We start from the raw sequence: 18,480 nt of genomic DNA, 5'->3' as shown, positions 1-18,480 counted from the left end.
GAGGGAGGGGGAGGGGCCGGGGGCAGAACCCACCTGCTCGTCAGAGGCCAGGTTGGAGAACATGGGGATGATCTCACTCTTGACGTTGTCCAGCTCCAGCACCTTGGCGAACTCCCCCAGCTTGGAGGCTGCGGCCCGCCGCACCATGGGGGTGTCATCTGAGCACAGGTTCCGGAAGTACCTGGGGGTCGGGATGGGACGGGGCTCAGAAGAAGGAGTCCCTGGGACCTAGGGCAGCAGGCAGCATGCAGAGACAGCTGACTGCAGCAGGTCCTGATTTGCCTGGTGACCTTGGGCAGTGACGGGACCTACCCCACAGGGCACTGTGAGGTTTAAATGAGTTCCCGCGTGTAAGCACATAGCAGCCTATCTGTCTGCACATAAATCTGTGGAGGACGGCCGAAACCGGTTTGGCTCAGTGGATAGAGCGTCGGCCTGAGGACTCAGGGGTCCCAGGTTCGATTTCGGTCAAGGGCATGTACCTTGGTTGCGGGCACATCCCCAGTAGGGGGTGTGCAAGAGGCAGCTGATCGATGTTTCTAACTCTCTATCCCTCTCTCTTCCTCTCTGTAAAAAATCAATAAAATATATTTTTTTTAAAAAAGTGTTTAAAAAAATATATATATATGTGGAGGACGGTAGGTGCCGGTTATATTATGACCACATAAACTATGCAGCTGAGACGCGGGCCTAGGCCACTCAAAGGTTTTACTTTTCAGCAGTGGCTGCTCCTCTTGGAGGTGTAGGGGCCGAACACACATCCCTAAGCACATGTGGGCGGCTGTCCACCAGTACTCCGGGTAAGTAAGGCCTCAGGGCCTGGGCTTGCTGCTCAAAAAGTAAGTGTGTGGGGAATGGTGGGTGGACGGATGTTCAGAGGGAGGGCAAGCTCTCGTCCAATTAAAGCCATGTTCATTCATTCTTCCCAAAGGCAAGTCCTTCCTGCAAGGAACTCCCTGGGGCATCAGGCCCAGGGGTGGAGAGTGGAGGAGGCTGCCAACGGTCTGGACCGAGGGCAGGCCTCAGATTGCATCACAGGTCACTTGTCCATGCTTTTATGTGCCAGATTCTGTTAAGCACTTTATATGCGGTAATTCTTTCCTCGCAAGAACCAAGGGGAGGAAGGAACTGTCATTATCTATATTTCCTAATTGAGCAAGAGGCAGTGCCCTTGGTGACACAGCTTCTTCGAGGGGGGGAAGGGGGGGCTGGAAGATCTCAGGGGTGTTTGGGACTTGGGAGGCCTCAAGGGGCTGGGGCTTGAGAGAAGCGAACCAGGCGGAGGAGGAGGCTGAGCTTCAGGGGCCACGGCTGGGACTCACTGTCGAAGTTCCGCCTTGACGGCGCTGGACACGCGGGGGTAGCAGACGGAGAAGAGGCCACAGGCCGAGGTGCGGGAGGTGAACCAGTCGCCGCCCGCCAGCCGCTTCACCAGTGGCACGAAGTGGGCCTCCAGGTCGGAGGGCGAGTGCTCGTGGGAGATGGCCCGCAAGGACTCCACTGCCTTGTCCCGCACCACCGTCTCCTCCACTGTGGCCAGCGACTCCAGGGGTGGCTGTGGACAGAGCACGAGGTCAGGTGACGCTCCCTCCCACCACCTCCAGCCCTGGAGCACCCCCCCTGAGCCCCTCTGCGGGTTCATTTCTAACCAGAAACCTGTGATCACCCCATCCCAGCCTTCATGCAGACTTCATTTAGGGGTCCTTCAGGGAGCTTCAGTGGGGTGGTCCATGAACCTCAAAACTGTACACACCACTTTGAGGAGAGGGCCACCACTGCCACTAGCGCCTCAGAGTGCAGCAATCCTAGTGACAGAGACGGGGACATCTACGCACTACGTGATCCAGGCAGGCCACCCTGTCGCCAGCTCGGAGGAGGAGGGTGGTTCTAACACACTGACTCCTAGGAAGGTCCTCTGTCTTCATTTGAAAGAAGAGGGACCTGAGCCGATAGCCTAGTAAGAGCTACCCATCAGCCTCTAACCCAGGCCACCTGCTCCTGGGCCTGGAGGGTTGAAAAGCACAGCTGTGGTCTCTGACAGGCGACTGCATCAGGAGCTCATGTTAGTGGGGGACCCTCACTGGTTTGTCAGGGTAAGGCCTGGAGGGACACCTGATTGCTCACCTTTGTGTACCCTGAGCCCAGCAGAGCTCCTAGAACAGGGGAGGAACTCAGTAATCAGTAATGAGGGAGACTCAATCTATTTTATTTTGTTCAAATAAAGGCTTGGAGGTCTGTAGTCTGAAGACCAGTGTGGCCTTACAGGTGTAAGGCGGCAGAAAGAACCCTGGCCAGTATGTTCGGTGGTTAGAGCGATGGCGTATGGGGTCCTGGCCAGTGCCTGGGATCTGGGTTGCAGGTTTAGAGTGGGGGATCTTTCGGGAGGCAGCCAATCAATGTGTCTCTCTCAAATGGATGTTTCTCCTTCTCCCCTCCCTCCCCCTCACCTCTCTCTCTAGAAATCAATGGAAGAGAATATCCCCAGTGAGGATTAAAAAAATAAAAAGAAGAAGAAGAAGGTAGAAAGAAATCACAAAGGATAATACTGTCAGGGCCCAGACAGGTAAGAGAATGAGGCACTGAGCACAGGTGACAGATGGGGACAACAGAGAGAGCAGAGACCATGGCGGACAGCTGCTTCCCAGCTCATCACTGTCACCACAGGGGGGACACAGCTTTACCCGCTGGTTTTCCAAAAGTGGCCAAAAGGGCCAGGTTTTAAGTGTGAATAAAATCTCATCTAACACGTGCTACAACATGGATGGGCCTTGAACACTATGCTAAATGAAATCAGCGAGTCACAGGAGACCAGGTATTGTAGGAGTCCTGTAGACCCCGAGGGTAGAGTGGTGGTTTCTGAGTGCGGGGGTGTGGGCAGGGGACCAGGCGGGGGAGGGGGGGTGCTGGGGAGTGACTGATTAATGAGTACTGACTTTCAGTTTGGGAAGGAGATCTGGAGATGGATGGGGGTGATGACTGCCAATAATGTGCATGCACACCGCACTGTACACTTAAAAATGGTTAAAATTGTAAAAATTCATGCATATTTTACCACAATAAAACAATTGAAAAATAATCAAAGTTTTTGAAAATCTTATTTACAGAAGGTTGGCAATGATTCAAGAGGAAAACCTAACGCTGTGCTGGCCTGGGGACCCCCAGTGTAAGGCCTTCATCGTAGGTCCTGCTCTCACAGGCAGATTCAGGGCCGGCTCACGGTCAAGGTGCAGTGGAAGGGTGATGTCACTGGGCTACTGCAGGGACGGGCACACAGGTGGCACCCAGTCAGTGTTTACCGAGTGACTGAAGTGATCTGTCCTTGTAACAGAGGCCTGGGGACCGAGGCTGGGTGGCATGGATTTATGCCCCTGTGGGTGGCTGCAGGGACAGGTTCTTACAGAGCGGTGCCAGACCACCCACAGTGGGGGCACCCAGGAGGCCTCCCCCGGCGCACACCTGAGGAATCACTCTGGATGGGGTGTAGGAAGGTGCAAGTTCAGCAAACGCCAAGTGATGCTTTGGCACAGTGAAGACCCAGTGCCATGGGGCCTGGCTGTAAACAACAGAGGGTGAGGTTCTCAAACTGAGACCAAGCCTGGGAGGGAGGGGGCGAGGCCTGAACCTTCTAAAATCATCTGTTGTCTTCTGAGAAGGTCCAGACTCTCAAAGGGAGCCACCATTCCAACAAGGTTAGGAGCTGCAGATAACAGAAACAACCCTGGCGCTGCAGCTGCACGAGTCCCTGTGAAATTACTTCCATTTCACCACTGTGAGACCGAGGGCAAGTCGGGCCTGAGGGTCCTATGGGTTCCCACTGCCCACAGTCCTTGCTCATGTGTGTGGAAGGAACAAACTGCACAATAGCCATTTCTCCTTTTTTCATAACTTGTCAAAATCCAGGTTAATGCCTCCTCCTCCAGGAGGCCTTCCCTGACCATTCCTCCATCCCATCTAAACTGGGTTAGGTGCCTCCTCTGAATTCTAATGGCTCCAGCTTCCCTCTTTCCCAGCTCTGAGCAGCCTATGAAGCAACCAAGTGCCCTTTGAGAATAGTACAAAGGGGAGGTCATGGTTAAGAGGCAGGGGCAATTCGCTCAAACCAGTCTGTGCCTCAGTTTCTCATCGGTGAACGGGAGCATGTCCCATCACTGTGAGAAGCGATGGGTCACTGTAGGGCCTCAGGATGTCTGTGCTGGGCAGTCCCAGAGATCACATGCGACTGCCCTCCTCCCCCCCACCCCCAACCCGAAGGAAGCGTGCGATGACTGGGGTTCACTCACTGAGAATGTTCTGTGGGAAGACCCTGACCTGGCTGGGGAAGGACCCCGGGTTCCAGTGCTGGCTCCCGGCAAGCCTGAGTCCCTCCCCCATCTGGAGCCCTGGGGTTCTCAGCAGTTTTCCGCTCAAGTCCTCTGAGAGGCTGCTGAAAGCTAAGCATTCTCTCCTCAGAAAAACTGACAAAGGCCAGGGCTGCAGAGAGCTCCATGGCGTTCAAGGGCCCCTTTCAGGCTGGTCCTCGGACCGCCCATGCCTCATGTCAGGCAGCCCTGTTCTATGTAAAATCCAAGCAATTCCATTCACATATCATTTTCTGTGTACACACAGATGAAAGCTCAAATACCAGCACTGAAGGGCAATTATCACACCTCCTGACTTAATGCTGTTTGGGAAAAAACAAACGATCACTTTTGCTGAAATCGAAGAAACCAACAATTCTAAGAAGCACGTTGTTATACACCACTAAAAGGAAGAAAGGCTGCTGACAATAAGTAAGACACCATCGAGTGCAGAGGCCAAGTATGAAATAGGGGTTTGGAAACTATGAAATACAGAATTACTGGGAGGAATGCAATGGCCCAGGGGTCTGAGGAACAGAGAAAAACCAAGGGCCTGGGCCACCTCGAAGGTGTTCTTCCCAGATCACAGACTGGAGAACCTCCCAGAGGCCTACGGGGTCCTCCCTTCTCCTCTCCCAAACAGCAGTTAATGTTAGTATCTGACCCTTCTCTATGTCCCTGGCCACCACCAAGCACAGGGTCAGACTGGCAGGCAGTGGGGTAGGGGCCTGGGGGAGACTCAAATGGACATACTTGGAATCCCAGCTCTGCCATGTACTAGCCGTGCGACCTTGCACAAGACACACAACCTCTGGGCGCTCCACTGGCTCATCTATAAAAAGGAAACTCTCGCCCTGACCGGTTTGGCTCAGTGGATAGAGCGTCGGCCTGTGGACTCAAGGGTCCCAGGTTCAATTCTGGTCAAGGGCATGTACCTTGGTTGTGGGCACATCCCCAGTAGGGAGTGTGCAGGAGGCAGCTAATTGATGTTTTCTCTCTCATCAATGTTTCTAACTCTCTATTCCTCTCCCTTCCTCTCTATAAAAAAATCAATAAAATATATATTTTTTTTAAAAAGGGAAACTCTACCTACCCCAAAGGGTAGACATGACCACATAATACTTGGCATCACGACAATGGCAGCTAACACCTCTTAGTAGTACTATGTGCCTAGTACTGTGCTAAGGCTCAATTATAAAGATAGGTGTTAATGCCGAAACCGGTTTGGCTCAGTGGATAGAGCGTCGGCCTGCGGACTCAAAGGTCCCAGGTTTGATTCCGGTCAAGGGCATGTACCTTGGTTGCGGGCACATCCCCAGTAGGGGTTGTGCAAGAGGCAGCTGATCGATGTTTCTCTCTCATCGATGTTTCTAGCTCTCTATCCCTCTCTCTTCCTCTCTGTAAAAAATCAATTAAAAAAAAGATAGGTGTTAATGACTTCCATTTAGAGAGGAACAAAGGACAGCACAGAGAGGTTAAGTAATTTTTACAAGTCACACAGTGGAAGAAGCTAGCCTGACTCCTAACCCAAAGCCCTGACTTGGATTAAAGTAAATGTCCAAAGCCCACCTATTCTGAGGAGATGACTCCCAAGCACCTCCTATATTCTCCCCTCGCTGACCCCCAAGGGGAAGGCAAGAACACTTCCCCGCCTCCAGACTCACCAGCAGGCAGTGCACATACTCCGGGCCTCCAACCAGCGTGGTGAAGGTTCCCAGCTGTTCCGCCAGGGCCAAGAGGACCTCATCCTCATCGTAGATGGTGTCTGTGGGACCAAAACAGACTCTGTTCCAGTCCCATCCAAAGTCTGACTCCAGCCCTAAGAAGCCAAGCTGGGAACACGCAGCCTCACACTGCTTCTCAAACTATGGGCATTCACTGCCCCCACCCTCCACCTGGGCTGGCACAGAGTCAAGGCATGGGCCTGGGTCGGGTGACAGGGCACATGCCTAGGTTTCGGGCTTGATCCCCAATGGAGGGCATGCAGGAGGCAGCCCATTGATAATTATCATCATTAATGTTTTTCTCCCTCTCCCTTCCTCTGAAATCAATAAAAACATATTTTTAAAAAAGTCTATAAAAAGAAAAGAAAATGCTCTGTCCTGATGCTAAACCTGAAAGCCATTCTCCTCCAGCTCCATCCTACCTTCCCTGAGGTGGTGGGAACTGCTGTATCCTTAGCATCTATGCTAGCATCCTAACTTCCTGAGTTTAAGCCTGGCCTAAGGCAATCCAGCCGGACTACATTTCCCAGGCTCCCTTGCAACTGGCATGGACACGTGACTATACTCTGAACAATGGGGTGGGAGTGGAAATGGTGGGTTCCAGCTCTGAGTCACCTCCTCACCACAACCCTCTCATGGGGTCCTCATGCCCCCATCTTGTGGGGCTCCTCCTCTTTTCTGTACTTGAATGTCAGGCCTAAAGGCAGATGTCAAGCTACTCTCCTCTGTCTCAGGGAACCAGCATTCCTAGGTCTTTGCAACAAAACCAGGGAGTGCTTTCAGGGCAAACCTGGGATTTCTGAGCTTATTTTCACTAGTGTTTACCTGAGTCTGAGTCTTTAAGTGGCAGCTCCACGACAGACTCGCATGTGACTTGACTCACCGTGGAGTCAACCCATGTCTCCCAAATTATGGCCAAAACTTACCAACACTGGACTCTTTAACACAGTGGAGACATAAGGTGGTAATTTTCCCCTCCTAATGCCGATTCTGAACGTTCTGTGGAAGCTCAGGGCTTTCACCTTTTTCTGTCTGAAACAGTATGAGCTTTTCCAAAAGACAGTGTATCTGCCATTTACTATTTTGAACATTTTGCAATTTCTTGAAGCCCAAAGTAAAGAAAATCCGATGTCAATTACAGCAGCCCAAAGAAACCTTCCTCTTGAGTTATGTGACTCTACAATGTAACAAAGGTAACACATACATTAAACTCCCTGAATCTTCACAATGGCCCCATCTGTCTGACACGATTATTTCCGTTTTACAGATGAAGCCATGAAGCCCACTGAGGCGAGGACTGAACGCAGACAGCCTCTGCTCTCAGTTGCTGTCTCCCAAGCTGACGTCCTGCCTCTGGCCTTCTTTCACCCATCCCACCCCTCACTACAATTCTGCCTGCCCGCTAGGTTTACTTTTGTCCATCTCATGCCCCCACCCTCCACCAACTATCTCTAACGGCTGCCCTGCCTCCATCTACTGGATTAAACCCAAACCGCTCCCTGGCACCCAAGGCCAGCAAATTCCCACCCACCATCACCCACCTGCCACTGTGCCTGTCCCAGGTGAATCCCCGGGTCCCAGCCGGCCTCCATTTGCTGTTTCCTCCTGCCGGTTTCCCTCCCCGGGCTGCTTCCCCACGGCCCATTACAGAATTCCCAGCAGCGCTTCCTCCTCCCAGCGACCCCGAGTCAGGTCTGGCTCTTACAGGTGAGGGAACTGGGGCAGGCAGGTGGAGTGGCGCCCCCAGGTTTATCCAGCAGGCTGGAGGCTGGTGGCACCGCTGGGTTTCACACCCAGGTCTCTCCAAATCGTTCTCTCTCTGCAACTATTTAACCCCTTGTTATACTCTGTGCCACACCCCTTGTCCCCCCTTCCAAAGCTCTCAAGTCTCTCCAACAGTTCATCAGAGCAAGCCACCTGGTTCAGGGCCATCTGCTGTGTCACGTGTGCAGAGGCTGACTGTGGGACTGAGGCTTTAGTTGTGGTTTTAATTAGTATAGAGTTGTAATGGAATCACGGGAAGAGAGGACTTACTAGTAATTGGTGTCAGACATTGTCCTAAGGGCTGTGCCTATACCTTCGCTGACAGGAGTGCTCAGGACAGGCTACTCACTCACATTTAAGCAGCACTTACCATGCTGGGTACCGTTACGCGGTATCTATTTCATCGTCCTGTCAGGTTATGCTATTATGCCCACTTCACACATGAAGAATCGGAGGCAGGCAGATGTGAAATACCTTGCCTGAGGTCACTCAGCTAGAAGTGGTAGAGTTTGCATCTGAACCCAGGTAGTCGGGACCCTGACGCATTAACCACGTGAATTTGGAGCTAGGATGACTAGATAACATTCCGAGTCAGCACCTGTGTGAGCTTGGGCAAATAGATCCTCTCGTCATGCCTCAGTTTCCTCATCCAAAAAATGGGAGCAGTCTTACCTAACCACAGGAGTTGCCGTGGGATTAACTCAGATAATGACGGTGACTTACATTTACTGAGCACAGGCGCCAGTCTGGGGACTCTAGGTGAATGAACTCAATCCTCTCAAGAAAGGGTTTAGCACAGTGCCTGGCATATGGCAGGCATACAATAAGTATTATTATTATTATTATTATTATTATTACATGCTCATCCCCATTTTACACATAAAAACTACAGGGAGCCCAAGCCACAGGCTCAGTGGCTAGAGCGACAGTCCTTGGACTAAAGGGTCTCAGGTATGATTATGGTCTAGGGCACATACCTCGGCTGCAGGCCCCAGGCCCCAGTCGGGGCGCATGCAGGGGGCACCAATTGATGTGTTTTTCTCACATCCATGTTTCTCTCTCTCTCTCCACCTCCTTTCTACACTCTCAAAAAAAAACAACTAAATAACGGAAAATATCCTCTGATGAGGATTAACAACATAAAAACACTATACAGACTAGTCTAAGTCACTCAGCTTCTAATGGTTGGAGCTGTAATTCACACCTGCCTAAACCTGTCTCCAGACCCCTGGCCCTAACATTCCAGATCATTCCTTCAGAGAAGGACTGCACTTCTCCTCACAGTCCCTGCGCACCCACGATGTCTAGCAGAGGGCAGACGCTTACAAACGACCTGTTAAATCCACAGCGAGGCCCCTTACCCAGCAGGCACCACCCTGACAGCCCCCACTCCACGTGGGCCAGGAGTGCACGTGGTTACCTGTCAGGAAGGGCAGAAGCTCACTGCGGGTCCTCTCCACCCCGAGGGCCAAGGCGATGGTGGACAGCTTCTTGATGCTGTTGAGGCGAAGCTATTGAGAACAAGAAAAGGAGGGGAGGCTGTGAGCAAGCCCAGCGGTAAGAGAGTCCGACAGCACCTGAAACTAAGTGTGCGTGAAGACGCCAAATAATAACTTGGCAAACACCTACCAAGTGCCTCTGTGACCTTGAGTCGTGAAGTTAGCATGGGAGCAACCCCTCAGCAAAGCAGCTTTGGGGTCTCACTGAGGCGATGCCCCCTCAGCAGCCCTTTCCAATTCTGTGGAAAACCCACCTGGCCTCGCCCCAACCCCCAGCCCTCCACTTTCATCCCCTCTCGCACTAGGCACTGCCAAGCACACTACACATCACCGTTTTTAACAGCAGCAGCCACGTCACAGTGCACTTACTCTGTGCCCTCCCACACTCAGTCTTTTAACTCTGACCATAGCCCTGAGGTCAGAGAATTATAAGCTCAATTCTATAGAGCGGAAACGAGCTCAGGGAGCAAGTACCTTCAAAGGGTCACCCAGCTCAGATGGCACAGAGCAAGGAATGAAACCCAGGGCTGTGGGCAGACAGTGATGATAACAGAATAAACAGCACCATAAAAACATTGCTATAAAAACAGGAGTAGCATTAGCAGTAGTAATAATACCACTAGTGTAACAGGCTGAATAGTGGCCCCAGAAAGACATGTCCCAGCGCTGGCCCGTATAGTTGTGAATGTGAATATAGGGAGTCCTTGTGAAATAAGAGAAACCTATCCCCCAGCTCCTGGCACGGAGCTCCTAAAGCCTGGTAATTTCCTGAGTGATCGGTGCGCCTTTTGTTCTAATGAGGTGACGGTGGGTGGGCTCCTGGATGGGGACTGATCACCAGAAAGACAAAGCCACGATTAGAACCTTGGACCTTTCAGCCACACCTTCCATTCTCCAGAGAGGGTTGGAGACCGAGTTAATGACCATGCCTACACAATGAAGCCTCCATATAAATCCCCAATAGTAGGGGTTTTGGGGAGCTTCCGAGGGGGTGAACACCTCCAAGCACCGGAAGGGTGACCCACCCCAACTCCACAGGGACAGAAGCTCCCACACTCTGGGCCTTGCAGACCTCGGGCCTATGTACCTTTGCATGTGACCGCTCATCTGCATCCCTGACCACAGAAGACATTGGTAAATGTGTTTCCCTGAGATCGGTGTGCTGTTCTAGCCAATCATCAAACCCAAGGAGGGTGTCAGGGAACCTCCAATTTGTAGCCACGTCCGGCAGAAGTTGTGGGTAACCTGAGGACTTGCCATGGGCCTCTCAAGTGTGTGTGTATGTGTGGGGGGCAGTCTCATGGGACTGAGCCCTTGGCCTGTGTGATCTAACTGGTTAGTGTCAGCACTGAATTGAACTGAACTGAATATGAATAGCAGGGCTACCAGCTGGTGACACAGAGAGTGGCTGGGAGCTCCCCCTGCATCTGGTGTCAGAAGTGTTGAGTGTGACAGTGTGAGAGAGTCAAGGAGATACACAGGAAGCGCGAGTTTTCGCTGCAGAGGCCTAAGCCCAATGACAGTGTCCTTAGAAAAGGAGACACAGAGACACAGAGAGGGAAAGGCCAGGTAGAGACAGAGGAAGATGCGCCCACAAGCCAAGGAATGTCGAGCTGCCAGCAGCCACCAGAAGCTAGGAGGGGGGCTTGAGTTTCCTCGGAGCCTCCAGTTGGGACCTCACGGGATCCTCTGGATGCAGGAAGGTAAGCAGGACTGACACCCCGTTCCCCACTGTGCGAAGAGGCTTGGAGAGGCAGAGGCACCAGCTAAGGGAGCACTGAGAGAGTGGGGACTCTGAACTAGCTGTGATGGCCCGGCTGGCTGTGAACTCCTCCCCGTTTCTCCATCTTGACAAAGGGGTCTCCCCTCCCTGGCTCACAGTGCCATCGCCAGAATGCAATGAGATCACGTGTGTGACAGGGAAGGGGACACGCTCACGAGTGAGCCACTGCCAGGTACATGTGGGAACTCTCTTCTGGAAGGAGAAGCAGGGCAAGAAGGAACCGGGCTCCTCAACCTGTCCGTTCCTGGGCCCAACGGGACTGTGGAGAGGTGTGTCAGCGACACACCAAGTAAGTTCCCTTTAAAAAGCCCTTAGGGCCCGGCTGGCATGGCTCAGTGGTTGAGCGTCAATCTACGTATGAACCAGAAGGACATGGGTTCGATTCCCAGTCAGGGCACATGCCTGGGTTGTGGGCTCAATCCAGCTGATCAATGATACTCTCTCATCAGTGGTGTTTCTATCTATCTCCCTCTCCCTTCCTCTCTGAAATCAATAAACATATATTTTAAAAATAAAAATCCCTTTGGGATCACAGACAATGAGGAGGATCTGATGAAATGCTAAGGTGGCCTCCCCACAGAAACACCCCCCCGACACACACACGTTTCTGATACGACGTCACTAGGTTTTTTGGACTACCTGGGCTTGAGGGGGTCCAAAAACTCACCTTCCTGACGGTAAAAGGACATCAATGAGATTAAGTATTACAAGGTCTGCAAATTTTCAGCCAAAAAATAAAACCAAGAGAGTTTTAAAAAACCTGAACATGGTGAACACTAACAGCGAATCTGGCTGCTAAGTATATGGCACTCACTGCACTAGCTCAGAAGTCAGAGGCTCTCTGTAAATATCCCTCAAGGAGTTTCAGCTTTGCGGGCCACAGGGTCTCTGCCCCAACTACAGGACTACATCCTTGCAGCACAAAAGCAGCCGCAGAACCAGACATGTAAACAAACGGGCATGACTGTGTTCCAATAAAAGTGTATTTGCAAAAGGAGACAGCGGGCTGGATCTGGCCTGCGGGCTGCAGCTGCTGGCCCCTGCACTCGTCTTTCGGTGTTCTGTATGTTCGAAGTCTTCCATAATAAAGTGTCAGGGGGAGCGGTGACTCAGTTGCCTATTTCTTTCCTTTGTCACCTTCAAGCTGGGTCTCTGGTTCTTCTGACAGCTGGGCTATGGGGAAACGTACATTTGAGCCAGGGCCACCCCCTGAGGACAGTGAGGGGTGCCAGAGAATATCATTATAAGGCCAGTAACAAGCAAGAGCGGCTAACAATTACCGGAAGTTTACTATGTGCTTGGCAGCAATCAAGGACTTGGCTTGGATCATTAACAAGCTCAATCCTTACAACTCCGCTCTGAGGTGGGTATTGTTACTAGAATCCTCCTTTTAGAGGGGAGGCCGCTGATCCACAGTGAAGCTGCCACTTGCTGGAAAGCAGCAGAGCCAGGACCAAAAGCCAGGTGCCCTGACTCAACATCCCAACATCATGCTGTCACTTGGGAAGATGCCCAAGGGGTGGGGCCATGAGAACCGGGCGGTGCCTGTCACGGTGCAGAGCCCCTTCCTTGCACTGCCCTCCTTGGAGATTGCAGCTTGGGTTTCATGGAGAACACCTGCTCTTCCTTCAGCGAAGACAGCACCATAAACGCTTACGCAAGGCAGCGCCGGGTGACGCTTTGGAGCCTCACTGCCTGTGTTCCAGGCTAAGCTGCTCTGCATATTAGCTGTAGGATCTGGGGCCACACTTTACACCTTTCTGAGCCTCAACTTTCTCACCTGTGAAATGGGATTATAATACCCACCCTCAGAAAGTTACTGTGAGTACGAAGTTACACACTACTGGGAATACCTTAGCACCAGACGTCGATCAGTAAGGGCAGCGGCCTGGTTTTGTTTGGGCTCCAAAAAGGGCACGAGTGGCAGCTGTCTAGCTTTCCACCACGGTCTCTTTCCCCTTCTCCCATAGTGACAGAATAAAGACAGAAAAAAACAAAAGAAAGAGAAAAAAAAAAGACAGCAAATATTTCCATAGTACTTACTATGTGCCAGACATTGTTCCTGGTGTGCCAATGTCTTAACTCATTTTATCCTCAAAACAACTGCGAGGTAAACATAGGGCCACCCATTTTATGGCAGAGAAAAGGGAGGCACAGCGAGGTTAAGAAACCTCACACACTCGCAGGTGGCAGAACTGGGATCGGAACCCTAGCCAGCTGGCTCTTAACCAGTGTGTGTTTTTTAACGAGGGAGGGACAGGGGTGCTCCCATGGACCCCTTTAGTAAGTCTAGAAGTGAGCGTAAACTCTAGAAGTATCTGCAACGGTTAAAATGAGCTAGGAACAGTGTCATGATTTCCACTGGTGACAGAGTCACGGGTTTGCTGACACTACTTACAACATGCTCTTGTAATACCAGAGTTCATAACAGAAGTTAAATCTGAATTAGAGTTCAGTGAAAATAAAAATGTTACTCTTCTCATCCAAATGCATGGACCTGCCCTGGGAATGCAGATGGGAGCTCCTACACAGGCTATGCTCTGCTCCTTAACCCTTACTTTGCAGCTGCGCACATGACCCCACTCCACCCCACCCCCAAGAAAAGACATTTCCAAATCACCTTTGCATCTGGATGTTACCATGAGATTAACGTCTGGCCAATGAAATCCAAGTGGGACTTCTAGGGAGTGTCCTTATGGGGAGATTGGGTGACAGCCTTTTCCCCTCCTTTCTGTCAGGAATGGAGCTATGATGGCTGGGGCTTTAGCAGTCATCTTGAGACCTTGAGGTAACCTGGGGGCGGGGAGGGCAGAATGGAGGACATGCAAGCCCGACACCCTAACACCACAGAGTACCATTTCGGATTGGCTTGCCACCAGACTTTTTTATTTTTCTTCCCCACAGAGGAAGGGAGAGGGAGAGATAGAAACATCAATGTGAGAGAGAGTCATTGATCAGCTGCCTCCTGCACGCCCCACACTGGGGATCAAGCTCACAACCCGGGCATGTGCCCTGACCAGCAATCGAACTGTGACCTCCTGGTCCATAGGTCCACACTCAACCACTGGGCCACGCCAGTCAGGCGCCACCAGACTTTGTGATCATGAGTCAGAAATAAACGTCAAGCTGATTTAAGCCTCATTTATTTAGCGTTTTCCTATTACTTACAGCCAAACCTAATTCCAACTAGCTCAGCACATGACCTACTTCTGGACAGAGACATTAAGAGCGAGTCGGCCGAAGAGCTTCCAGGAAAGATGTTCCCCCGTGACAAAAGGGCGGACACGGGCACCTCTGCCCTAGCATGGCCCCTGCTATTAGCGAGGACTCACTGAAAGCAGATGCTGTGGCACAATTATGACCACAGGAAGCAGGTGAAAGGGGCACACTCTGACCCAATTAAGTAATATCCTGGTTAGTAATAACAGGGGAAAGTGAACTTGTTTCCGTGACCATGGTTGGGTTCCCTGTAACATTTCTGATATGGAGTAGCTATTAATATCACTAAGAAACCTGACCATTTAAAGAGTGCTTGCTATGTATGAAGCTCAGAACTTCACACATGTTCTCTCTTCATACCACCTTGTGTTTATTTTACAGTCGAGGAAACTAAGGCACAGAGAGGGAACGCAGGTCACCTAGTGAACTTGTGACAGAGCCTGGAACATGAACCCGTGTTCCTCATCACCATTTTACCAACTTCTTTTCTGGTTTAAACTCTCAGAGGGCAACCTTATTTCTAGTCCTGTTCCACCGAGTGCCCAGGCACTCTATAAAAAGGCGTGGGAGCCTGTCACGCCGTTTCTAAGATGTGGACACGGCATGCCATTGCAACGTCTTACACAGCGGCTAGTAACTGTGTGTCTTTACTCATCGTTTAATCCTCACAATAACCTGGCCTAGTGTGTCTTCTACCCTTTTTTCCCATTTAACAAGAAAATCAAGGCCCAGGAGGGTTGAGTAACTCATAATGTGGCCAGACCCCGGTCTGCCTCCTCCCACGGAACTGCCTCCTGTGCATCACCTGCCTCCAGGCCCAGACTTTCCTTCAGGGATGGAGCAAGGGACCACAGCCAAGAATGCATCAGCCTCTGGCAGGTGGAAGAGGCAAGAAAACAGATTCTCCCCTACAGACTCCAGACTCCAGAAAGGAAGCAGCCCCGGCCACACCTACATGATAGCCCAGTGAGGCCCATCAGACTTCTGACTCCCAGGACGCTAAGGTAAGTCACTGGAGTCCTGGTAAGCCCCTCAATTTGCCTCAGGTGTTTCCTGGACCAGGGCTTCTCTGTCTCACCACTGTGGACATTTGGGGCAGACAATTCTTTGCTGTGGGGGCTGTCCTGGGACCTGTAGGAGGCTTAGCAGCTTTCCTGACCTCTAGTCACCAGAATCCAGTAACACGCCCCCAGTTGTGACCATCCAGAATGTCTCCAGACTTCACCAAATGCCCCCGGTGGGCAAAACCACTGTCATGACCTGCCTGCTCTCTCCTCCCGCAGGCTCTTCCCCAGCTTCCTCTGGGAGCCGTGTTCTTCGGGTCCCCTCATAAAGTCTGAATCCTCACGGGGCCTCCCCTGACTGCCCACTGTGCCTGCTGTGTACTCTGCCCGGACAGCCTCGCGGCTCCTTCCCCGGCCTCCTCCTTCGGGTCTTTGCTCCAACCTCACCTCCTCAGCAAGGCCTGTCTTCATCCCTCTTGAAAACTGCACTCCCAACCCCTCTCCATTTTTCTCCTTAGCACTTACCCCCATCTAACGGATGGCACATTTTACAGATTTATCGTGTTGTTCGTGTCCGTTTCCCCTCACTACAAGGTAAGCTCCGAGAGGCCAGGAGTCTGTCTGGTTCCCTGTGCCTAGAACAGTGCCCTACACAGAGTAGAGCCCCCCCCCAAAAAAAAATAATATTCACTGAGTCATTAGCACAACATCCTACTGTTTCCTTCCCATCACATGTGTCATTAATGTATTCAGCTGTTTCACCTGCCTCTTGTGTAACAACTGATGTCACCACCAGATCCTCAGCACCGTACCTGACATGCGGCAGGTGTCCCGTGAGCAAAGGAGGCTCACCCAGCGGCCCTAGGACTAGACAATGAGCTCCACTGGAGAGAAGAGGAAAGCAGGGCTCGGTGTCCATAGCTAAGAGGAAGAGCCGGCTGGCGGCACAGCCACCGCCTGTGTAATTCCAGAACCTCAGCGAGCGGCTGGGGCCCAGGAAGACAGGATCAATCTCGTAAAACAGGGAAACTGAGGCCCAGAGGGCGGATGGGACCGCTTCGGCCCCCACGCTCAATAATTGGAGCTAACCTTTACGGGGCTCCTGACGAGAGACCAGACACCGTTCCGTTACAGGGACTGACTCGTTCAGTTCCTCGCCACCCCGCCGGGAGGCCGGGACTCTGATTGATTATGATTGATTATTAGCCTACACTTTTAGGGAAAGCAGAGTCGCCCGGAGCAAGGCAAGTAATCTGCCCAAAGGTCACGCGGCGGGTGGGAGGTGGACCTGGGTGGGCAAACCGTGAACTCCTCTCAGACCCTCGCCAGCCGGGCTCGGCGACCTGAGCCTCCCGGTCCCACTCACCACGACTGTCAGCCCGTTTGGTAAACTGCCCACGCCCCGGGCAACGGGAGGGTCCCAGAGGCCGGGCGGGATTCCTCCTCTTTCGTTCGTTCCTAAATTTAGCAAGTGCCCCCTTGAAGGTGGGGTGTCTTTGCTAGCTTCCCTCAAAAATAATAATAATAATAATAATAGTAATAATAATAATAAAACGAACAAACACAGAACCGGCAAAAAGGGAAGACATTGGGAAGACAGCCTTCACCTCTCCAGTCCCGATTTGGGGAGCTGACCCCACAGCGCCGAGGCCCAGTCGCCGAAGCCCAGATGGAGAAAAAAAACCTCTCCGGGTCGGAACAATCAGGTGGCCCTCCCCCACTCGGACCCAAACCCACAGGACCATTCAGCAGCCGCCGCCAAGCCCCGAGCCCTCCCCTGACCCCCAACCCAGCCGCCGACCCCCTTGCGGGCCGCGGCCACCTCGGCCCCCCGGCAGCCGCGCGCACTAGGGCAGGCCCGGGACCCTCCGGGTGTGCCCTCGCTCCCGCCCTCCGCTGGGCCCACCCCCAATCCCGGGCGCCGTCTCAGCGATTCCGGGCGCCCGGACAGATAAGAGCTGGGTGCTGATTGGCCGCCTCCCCCTTCCGCCACTCCCAGCGAACACCAAGCCTTCTCCGCGAGGGTCGCCCGTGCCCCCTGGCCCCCCATCCCGCCTCCCCCGAGTCTCCCGTGGCCTCCGGACCTGAACATCCTCATTGCGGAGCTCGTCTATGAGCACCGCGATGGGGTAGAGAGAGTCGTCGCCATCGGCCGCCGCCATCTTGGCTCCGTCCCGTTCCTGTCAGACTGCGACCAGCGCTGTGCTGAATCCGGGCTGGGAGGGGCACAGCCGGGAGGAGGAGGAAAGGCGAGCGTGGGGGCGCACGAGCCACTTTACAGGGGCTGCCCTTCGGTCATTGCCCGCCCCACGCTGGGCCGAGCCCGAGTTTCTTTGGTCCGGACAAACGAAGTCCCCGCCCACTTCCGATTCTCTATTGGTCGAAGGCCTGCCAGAGCAGGGGGTAAAAAGCGGAAGTGCGTGGTATCTCAGCGACCAACATTGTACCCGCCTACGTCGCTACTAACAACGGCCGAGACGAGCAGTTGTTTTAGCCAATGAGGGGCAGGATTGGGAGGAGTCGAAGGCTGCCCTTCTGCCAGTCCTGCAGAAAGCTTCTGCGCCTGCGTCACTAGGAATGCATGACATCATGTGGGGAGCTGAGACTGTCTGCAGGTTTTGGCTTGTGAGGTCGCTGCTTCGTAGGCTGGCGGGCGGACCACCCGCGTCTTTGTGTCACAGGAGGAGACTGTGAGTTTTTGATTTATGCCTTGTTATGCCGAGGCCCAGAGAAGGGTGGCGACTTGCCTTAGTGTCTGGATTAAAAATCAAGCCCCTGGGGACCCTTGCATCTGATTCCTGAACCCTCTCTAGGCACATCTGCCTCCCCTCTTGTAACACTTGGGCGCTCCTGGAAACTTAGAACCGTCTGAGCAGCAAACACGTCGTGCTTTTTTTTAAAAAAAATTCATTTTATTTATTTTTCTTTATTAAGGTATTACATATGTGTCCTTATCGCCCCATTGCCCACCCATCTCCCCCACTCCCATCGTGCTTTTTCATGCCAGCAAGCCTTGCCCAAACCATGCCTCCTACTTAAGAGAGCTTTCCCTATTCAATTCTCAGATCTTGACATAAATGTCTCTCCTTCCCTCCGCCCCTTCCCTGTCTCACCTCAAGCCCCAGAGCCAAATAATCCCGCCTCTTTCTG

General features: G+C 52.6%; 1 protein-coding gene across 1 annotated transcript in view; it reads right to left on the bottom strand.

Moving 5' to 3' along the window:
* PPP2R1A (protein phosphatase 2 scaffold subunit Aalpha) overlaps positions 1–17,653 on the bottom strand; it is a 29,875-nt gene extending 12,222 nt beyond the window's left edge. Inside the window, exons 1-5 of the mRNA XM_008161186.3 lie at positions 17,415–17,653; positions 9,246–9,336; positions 6,002–6,102; positions 1,323–1,555; positions 34–181 (exon numbers count right to left, since the gene is read on the bottom strand). Of these exons, the coding sequence (XP_008159408.1) occupies positions 34–181; positions 1,323–1,555; positions 6,002–6,102; positions 9,246–9,336; positions 17,415–17,492 (651 nt within the window). The 5' untranslated portion in view covers positions 17,493–17,653. The remainder of the gene's footprint in view (positions 1–33; positions 182–1,322; positions 1,556–6,001; positions 6,103–9,245; positions 9,337–17,414) is intronic.
* Positions 17,654–18,480: the final 827 nt, after the last annotated feature.

This window comes from Eptesicus fuscus, chromosome 21, assembly GCF_027574615.1.
Source record: "Eptesicus fuscus isolate TK198812 chromosome 21, DD_ASM_mEF_20220401, whole genome shotgun sequence".
NCBI classification, from domain to species: domain Eukaryota; kingdom Metazoa; phylum Chordata; class Mammalia; order Chiroptera; family Vespertilionidae; genus Eptesicus; species Eptesicus fuscus.
Note: the sequence above shows the minus strand (reverse complement) of the source record. Positions and strands in the feature narration are given on the sequence as shown.